The following is an 8,653-nucleotide window of genomic DNA, read 5'->3' as shown; positions in this document are numbered from 1 at the left end:
CCAGAATGGGATGTGCAGGAGGCAGCTGATCGATGTTTCTCTCTCTTCGATGTTTCTAACTTTCTATCTCTCTCTCCCTTCCTCTCTGTAAAAATCAATAAAATATATTTAAAAAAAATAATAATTTTATGGTTAGGGGTCACCACAACATGAGCAACTGTATTAAAGGGTCGCGGCATTAGGAAGGTTGAGAACCACTGGCTAGAGGATGGCTCTTCAGAACACTTGAAGCTATGTATATACTCCTTTCCTCTCCCAGTCCAGTACCCAGGGAAAAAGAAGGGGAGCAAATTCCTCTGATGGAGTATTTTGAGTAACTCAAGAGAAAGAAGTTTATCCATTGTTTTGTACTCTTAGCCTGAGACAACAGCAGGATGAGTTTGGACAAATCACTTTCCCTCTCTGGGCCTCAGTTCCTCACTTATGAAATGGGGGAGTTGATAGTTTCAGCTACAATGCTCTAAAATTGTTTGATATTACTCTAAGTGATAAAATGGGTCAAATAAGATTGCAAAGGGAGAGAGAGAGGTGGTGGATAGAGGAAGTGGTCAGCAGAAGCACTGGCCCTAAGTCTAGTTCTGCTTCTGATTATCTTGCCTCTGCCTCCATTGGAACTAAATCTGCACAATAGAAAGCAAAAGCTGCTCATGCCCTACCACTCTCCTAGGGACTGTGGTGACAACTGAGCTATGTGGCTAGGCAGGGCTACTTAGTGCCTCTCATCGAGATAAAGTCTAGGCCCAGTGATAGCTTACCCTGATTTTCACTAACCTTTGGAATCTTGGAGCTGCTGATACTTACAGGAAAGACATGCAGGGGTGTCATGTAGAAGAGGCTGGAAAAGCCACACATACTCCCATGTAAAACTATACCCAGATAAGTCACTTGCTGATATTTGCACAGGAATTCAAATTTTCATAATTTCCTTATCTTAATTATAGGCTTTTGGTTTGACTGTGGTCAAGTTTTTTATCATCTCTGGGACTTGGCTTTTCCTTCCATCACTTAGAGTAAAGTGGAATATGAAAAGGGCATAACATAGGAGTTCAGCTCTGCTACTACTATCTTAAGTTGTTTCCTCAGTTTCTCCATCAGTATGAGAGATTGGACTGGATGAATCATAAGGGCACCCCTAGCTCTGATAAAGCAGATTAACCAGTTCTGGAAAACCGAACACAGAGTTAAATACAATAGGAAACCTTGTCCAGGACATCTGATGGTATTTAGGAAAAGACTTCAGTCTGTCAGAAGACAAAGAAACACCTGCTGTGAGTGTAGTTAGGGCCCTTTGAAAAAATGATTTTAGGGCTTCCTCAGGGGAGTCAGAACTCAACCACTTCCTGATGGTGATAACATGTTTTCTGGGACTGCCATTACCCTTCCACAGGGTTTCATACTTAGGTACCTTCTAGTAAACCCAGCTACAGGAGCAAAAAGCATGAACCACATCATAAAGGCAATATTTCTATAGACAAAGATAGACAACTTGAGCAGTAGTCTATTCCAACCAGACCAGAGCCCAGTTCACACAGAAAGTGGCCTCTTGAATATCCATGAGTCTACTTGCCACAATATGAGGCTATTTATGTCACTGTCAGAAGGATTAAAAACTTTCATGGCTGTAATATTTTTTTGACTTCTCAAAACTGGGTCACACCTAGATTTTTTTTAATCCTCACCTGTGAGGTGGGATAGGAACAATAATTATTCTCACTGCATAAATGAAGAAAGTGAGGCTTAGAGAAGGGGAGTGATCTGACCTTTTCTGGTACTTTTTTGTGTCAATCAAGAGGATGGCATTTAGGCCCTGGCTGGCTAGCTCAGTTGGTTAGAGCATCGTCCTGATACACCAAGGTTGAAGGTTCGATCCCCAGTCAGGGCACATACAAGAATCAACCAATGAATAAATAAGTGGAATAACAAATCTCTCTTTCTCTTTTCTTCTCTCTCTAAAAGTCAATCAATAAATAAAAAAAGGAGGATGACATTTAACAGCTAGGGCTTGGTGCCAAGTATCTCTGGAAATATAAGAGGTGATGGGCCTGGGCCTAAGCTAGAGGAGAGAGACACTGGGTATAGAGTCTAGAGGAGAGAGACACAGATGCCCAAGACCCTCCAAGAGAGTGTAGGGTAGCTATGAGATCACCCCTCATTGGGGGCAACATCTAACTCCTGGCCTCACTTTCCCTCTTTCAGATGAGAGAGCCATTAGTAATAAATGTTTCCTTGAAAATGGTCTTCAAGGTTCCATTTATATTGTTCTCAATATTGATGAAAGAGTAAAAAGAAGGATGATTGCATTCATTTGAAAGCAAGGGAAACTGAGGGTCAGATAATTTTATTGACTTTCCCATGTTGTACAACAAGCTGGTGTCAGAGCTGAGGCCCAGGGTGCAGCAATGACACAACCTACCATTTTATCCTAAAAAGTGGGGATAACCTATCATCTGTGGCAAAGTGTTATTCCCCACAGTGGACAGCATGGCCACACTCACCTGCAAGTAGATCTTCTTAAGTCCAGGAATGGAGTCACTGACACGGCCTGATACAAGGCGCCCGAGGCCTGAGGTAGCCCCAATACACACCAAGAGCACCCAGGTCTGCTTGATTTCCAAGAACTCCTCTTCCACATACTTCATCTGAAAAGCATATCACAAACCCCCCACCAAGGACAGGAGAAAAAAGAGGAGCTGACTGGTTAGCTATTGGCATATCCAGAACCCTCAACTGCTTACTTGTCTGGACCATGACAAGAACTTCCTTCCTTGTAGCCCCAGCTCTAGGGCAAATTCCCTGGCTGCTTCTAAGAGTTTAAAAGGCTATATATCTCCTGGTTCTCTAGATCCTGGGCTTTTGAACAACAGCTGAGGTGAGTGGGTATCTCCAAGTCCTGGCAGGAAAGAATTCAGCCTTAACAACTGAGAAAACCAATGATTCTTCTACAACCTCCCTATTCCCTGACCCGGAACTGACAGACCAGGGAAACAGTAGGTCACCAGGGGAGAAGGATCCACCAACTTTAGAGTAACACTTCTAAAAGTGTGTTTTAAGAAACATGAGGTCTATGAAAGATAACTGGACTACAAGTGACAGTTCTTTGGCCATATAAGTTGGGTAGATGCTGGTTAAATAAAGCTGAAGGATTTATTTACTGCAGGTATTTTCAGTACCCTTAAAAGATTGCTATACAATTCGAAGCTGAAGAGATCTAATATATGTTATTTCTTAACAAAATTATTTGACCACAAAGACCAGCATTCCATAGAACACACTTTTAGAAAATCCTCTCCTTGAGTCATCTGGGCCAGTCCCCTGAATCCTAGTAATACTTATCTTCTCCTGAAAATCTATCTTGACTTACCAGTGGGAGAAACCACAGGCATGGACCTTCCCCTAAGGAATTCCCCCTATTTCCCATTGAGATCTTCCCTCAACCTGTGCTCTTTTCCACTCTGAGCCTCTCCAAGTACTGTTTGTCTTTTTTCCCAAAGGTCTCCATTCTGTCCTTTCAATATCCTTCACCCCTACCTTCTGGCACTTCAGACAGGTGAAGGGCAGATTCTTGGGACAAAATAGGGTGGGTGCCACCCTGGTATTCCTCACCAGGTGTACGTAGGGAACGAAGTAACCAAGGGCAGCAGCAGCAATCCCAAAGGCCCAGATGCGGTAGGTACGTTGACGGAACACTCGCATGTTGAAGTACTTCCTGAGTTGAGCCAGAAAGCATTGGCACAGGGTGTGGACACCTCTCTTGCTTGGGGTGTCTTGAGAGCTGGGCAGGAGGGGCCGGTAGGTGAGGGAAAGCAGCGTAAGAATAAACATGAAGGTACTCAGCACCTGGAAGGTTTGGGCAAGCTTTATCTTAGCCCCCAGCATTTTGATGAGAAGGGGGAAGGATATGGAGAAGATGCTACTCCCAGCAGACACTACACCATTGGCCAGACCCAGACGACGTTGGAAGTAGTGGCCCAGGATGACGAGAGATGGCTGAAAGGCGAAGGAACAGCCACAACCAAAGAGAATCCCATAGGTGAAGTAACGCAGGCTTAGTGAGCTGTGGGAGAGACACCAAGAGCTATCCTCAGCAGCCTGACCAGCAAATCCACCTGCCCCTTTCCCTTCACCCTCCTGAGACCTGCATGCCCCCCACCATTAACCCACAGCCCCACTTAACACTGACCCTCAGAACAGACAAAGGACAGGACCTTCTGGTCCTCATTTTGCAGATGGGGAGACAGAGGTTCAGAGAACTAAAGTAATTGACCCAAAGTAGCATAATGGGGTCAGAAAAGCTTGGACTTGACTCCAGGTCTGTGTGATTATATTTTGATTCATAGCACCCAATCAAAGATGATTGTTCAAAACAAAGTCAGAACCAGCCTATGCAAAGGCTGGATGATGGGGCTATAAGGAATAAGTCAGTGACTTAAAACAGTTTTACCTACTGCTCACCTAGACAGCGTGGTAGGCTGGTAGCCAAAGCTTTATCCAAAGTAACAACAAAGGTCTGTAAGGGCCCAAGATCCTGGAAGGTTAAGACCCTCCATAGGACTATTTAGTGTCTTTCTCCATGCTCAGAGCCCTTAATATTTCAGAGAATAGCTGGTGGCCTCCTGAGAGACAGCCCATCCCCAACCCTGCTCAAAGTCTGAATATCCCAAGACCCTTTACTCCAGGCCCTAGGTGATCTGCATGAGCTGTGGTCGGCAAACTGTGGCTCGCGAGCCACATGTGGCTCTTTGGCCCCTTGAGTGTGGCTCTTTCTAAGCCTTAGGAGTACCCTAATTAAGTTAATAACAATGTACCTACCTATATAGTTTAAGTTTAAAAAATTTGGCTCTCAAAAGAAATTTCAATCGTTGTACTGTTGATATTTGACTCTGTTGACTAATGAGTTTGCCAACCACTGTGCATGGGGATCCTGAGGTAAAAAGTCCCTTTAATTTTAAGAGCCTGGCTTCTGTTTCTAGACATGGTATGGGTTAGCTTCCCAGAGTAGCCTGGCTGCTTGATGGGAAATGGAGTCTGAAAAAAGTTATGGGTCTCACAAAGTAAGACACGTTCTGGCTTAAAATTCTTAACCCCTGTGATGGCCATAAATCTCTGTCAGCAGGGAAAAGGCCATGTGAAGTTTAGTTTGGCCAGCTATCTGCCCCCCCCCACCCCAAAATATTGGCACAACCTAGTGAGGAATCTTGTCAGTTTTTTTAGCTTCCACATATTGTATAATAGTTTTTACCTGACAATTTAATTACCTAATATTCTCCATAGTCAGGTAGTTCCTCCCCATAGATATCAGTCCTTATACTAATGGACTGTGCCTATGCTGTAGAGATGATGTGGTGTTAGCGTGCATGATTCAAACCACAGCTATTATTACCAATACTTTCCATCTATTTGCATTCACCAGATATGACAAGGGCTTTGATTTCAAAAGGATTGCTTCCACTTGGAATACATAGCTAAGCCAACTGCTCCTCTTTTGTCATTCTTTGAGGCCTGCTTCCATGAGATTCTAGTGACTCATTGGGATGGTCTGGGCCAGGGGTCTTGTCTAAGGGACAGGAGCTAGACCTTCAGAGTGAAGGACAATGGGGGCAAAGCATGAGGTTCAGTCCAGGGTGCTAGGTGATAGATCTATTTTTAGCTGTGCTCAAGGCAGGAGGCCCCTAAATAAGCTTGCCAAGTTCTCCCCATACCTGCCTGCATTCCTCTCTACCTCACACCATCCAAAGGAACTCAGAGCCCTAATTCAGACAACAGGAAGGATGACTTGGAGCCCTAGCCACAAACAGAACAATTTTCCACTGGATGTGAAGCCATCCAGAATATTTCTTGGCTCTGAAGATGTTCTTACAGAAAAGGCAAAAGGGTTGGGGGAGTGGCTTAAGGGCTGGAAAACAGAACGCTTACTCCAATGTGCCTAAAGAAGAGTGCCAGAAGAAAACACATCTGAGCTCCTTCACCATCTGTAACAGCTTATGTGGATTGGAAGGTAAATGAGATCCGTATGTTGCTAATTTGTTTACACTTTGCTATGCTCAGCCTTAAAAAACAGGCCTCTTTTGTGTAGTGCTGAGACTGGAGCTGCTTATGAGGCCTAAGCTCTTCCCCACAAGGAGCCAGACACCAACTTGCTGAGGGCAAAAGAGGCCAACAATTGGAGGGGTTCCAAAAAGGTTTGGAACTGCCTCCTTGGGAGGGCTGAGCAGGTTTCAGGTAGGACATGATTTTCCCCTCTGTCTGAACTAGATGGGATGGAGCCAAGAAACCATTGCAGGACATATCCAAGCTCTGCTGCAGGGTAGGCTTGGCAGCCAGAAATGCTTAAGTCATTAAGCTGGATCATCCTCAAAGGGTCCAATTGTGGCAGAACAGGATTATAATTCTTTGATGTGAGTGGAACCCTAGGACTAGAGAACATAACCATGATCCTACTCTGGGGAGCCAAGCTCAGAAAGCAAATCTCTAAGTTAACTGTATCTTCAGGACAGCATCTTCCTACACAAGCTCAGCAGATTGCAAGTAGGAGGTACCATAACTTCCAAAGTGGCTTTGGCAGAAAGTTGATGACATTCTTTAGGAATCCCATATTTCTCAGTCTGTAGTGGAGGATTTTCACTTCTCCCCTCAACTACAGATATGCTTCTGCAAGGCTGGTAGAAAGGAAATAGAAAATGAACCTGTAACTTGCTCCTTGAATGACACTACTGAGTTTTGTCAATGGGACCAGAATTTGACTCTAACTTTGGTCTAGCTGGGTACTAGGTTTGTACTCAGTTGGGGATGCTGCTAAATATTCATTTTAATACCCAAGACATGAATCTTATCTGTCCCAAACTGTCTATGCATTTTCAGCCAAAATATCTTGAAAGGGGCCAGAAATGCTAAACAGCCTTGGATTCCACACTCTCAGGAATCCTATAATGATTGGTGTCCACATGAGCTTTCTCTAAAAGCTCATTCCCAAAAAGGCTGATGAGGTCATGAGATGTGTGGTACATTGAAGAAGAATAAAATGGAAGAGTTGGAAGAGATGTGAAAACACCATCTGGTCTAATCCTTTCATGTTACCAATATAGAAATTGAGGCCCAGAGAGAGGAATGGTACTCCTCAAGTGTTCCATAGCCATTCAGTGGCCAAAACTGGACATGGGCCCAGCTGTATGAACTCCCAAACTTAGACTACTCCCACCACTTTTGAACTCTTTGGTCCTCTTTGGGCACAGGGAATCCTACCTAGATGAATCCTATTGGAAAATAAGGACTCAGCATAGAGAGGACCATAGGAGAGTCTGCAATGAGAAAAGTGTCCCTAATTGAAGTCCAGAGAGAAGCCAACCCTTAGGCTTGGGCAATTGACCAGCAACTCCTAACCTTACCTGGTGAAAGAGCTGGTATGGAGGCCAATGAAAGCGACGGCAGCCCCTGCAGTTGCTGTGATTCGGCAGCCCAAACGATCAGTAAATATACTCACAATGGGAGAACAGAAGAAGATCATGCCCATTGAGAGGGCTCCTACCCATGCTGCAGAAAAAAACAAGTACAAAAATACCTTAGCTTAATGTGGTACCTGGTAGTATGACTGGTATCTCAAGTCTTCTTCTCTGACCTTACACAGGGAGCATTGCATTGGCCTACACTGCCAGCTAGCTACTCCCTATTGGCCAGAGAGATTAGACGATTTTCAAAGTACCTATAGCAGGGCAATGTGAGAAATAAGAGTCTAGTTTATAAATACACCCAGAACTTCAGAGCTGGGGCGGGGGCTTAAAGATCAAGTCTATGATGAAGTATAACTAGCCACCACACAGGTGTATATTTCTCAGCCTCTTTAGCTGTTTAGCATGATAATGTGACTGAATTCTGACCAATAGAATGTGGGTTCAAGTGATACACACCACTTCCAGGCCTGAACCATATAAAATCCCATCAGGTTTTTACTTTCTGGTAGGCTACAACTGCAGAGTGGGTCCTTGAATAACTACATTGAGCAAACTTCTTCCTCCCTCTCCGATATGGAATCCCTGCACTGAATGTTTCATAAGAAATAGAGAAATTTCTTGTTCTTTAAACCGCTGAATTTTTTTTATTATTGTAACCACTTTTTAAATTTTTTATAGAATTTATTGGGGTGACAGTGGTTAATAAAATGATATAGGTTTCAAGTGTACAATTCCATAATACATCATCTGTGTATTGTATTGTATGTTCACTACCCCAAATCAAATCTCCTTCCATCACCATTTATCTCCCTTTACTGTCTTCTACCTCCTGCCACCGCTCTATCCCTCTGGTAATCACCATACTGTTGTCTGTGTCTATGAGTTTGTTTTTCTTTGCTTAATCCCTTCACCTTTTTCACCTAACCCCATAACCCGCTCTCCTTTGACAGCTGTCAGTCTATTCTCTATATCTTTGAATCTGTTTCTATTTTGTTTATTAGTTTATTTTGTTCATTAGACTCTGCATATGAGTGAAATCATATGGCACTCATCTTTCTCTGATTGGCTTATTTTGTTTAGGATAATACTCTCCAGGTCTAACCATGCTGTCTCAAAGGATAAGCTTTCCTTCTTTTTTATGACTAAGCAGTGTTCCATTGTGTAACTTTACCACAGCTTTTTTTATCCACTCAGTTTTTTAATTACCA

The 8,653-nt window shown here is 43.5% G+C and overlaps 1 protein-coding gene across 1 annotated transcript in view; it reads right to left on the bottom strand.

The window, feature by feature from the left end:
- Window positions 1-7,527, bottom strand: part of SLC16A2 (solute carrier family 16, member 2 (thyroid hormone transporter)) — a gene marked incomplete at its 5' end in the record, with an annotated part of 12,826 nt that extends 5,299 nt beyond the window's left edge. The window contains 3 exons of the mRNA XM_006755007.2: window positions 2,496-2,639; window positions 3,604-4,054; window positions 7,383-7,527. Of these exons, the coding sequence (XP_006755070.1) occupies window positions 2,496-2,639; window positions 3,604-4,054; window positions 7,383-7,527 (740 nt within the window). The remainder of the gene's footprint in view (window positions 1-2,495; window positions 2,640-3,603; window positions 4,055-7,382) is intronic.
- Between the last annotated feature and the right edge of the window lie 1,126 nt (window positions 7,528-8,653).

This window comes from Myotis davidii, unplaced genomic scaffold, assembly GCF_000327345.1.
Source record: "Myotis davidii unplaced genomic scaffold, ASM32734v1 scaffold2773, whole genome shotgun sequence".
NCBI lineage: Eukaryota > Metazoa > Chordata > Mammalia > Chiroptera > Vespertilionidae > Myotis > Myotis davidii.
The sequence above is the reverse complement of the archived record's forward strand: the minus strand, read 5'-3'. Positions and strand labels throughout refer to the sequence as shown.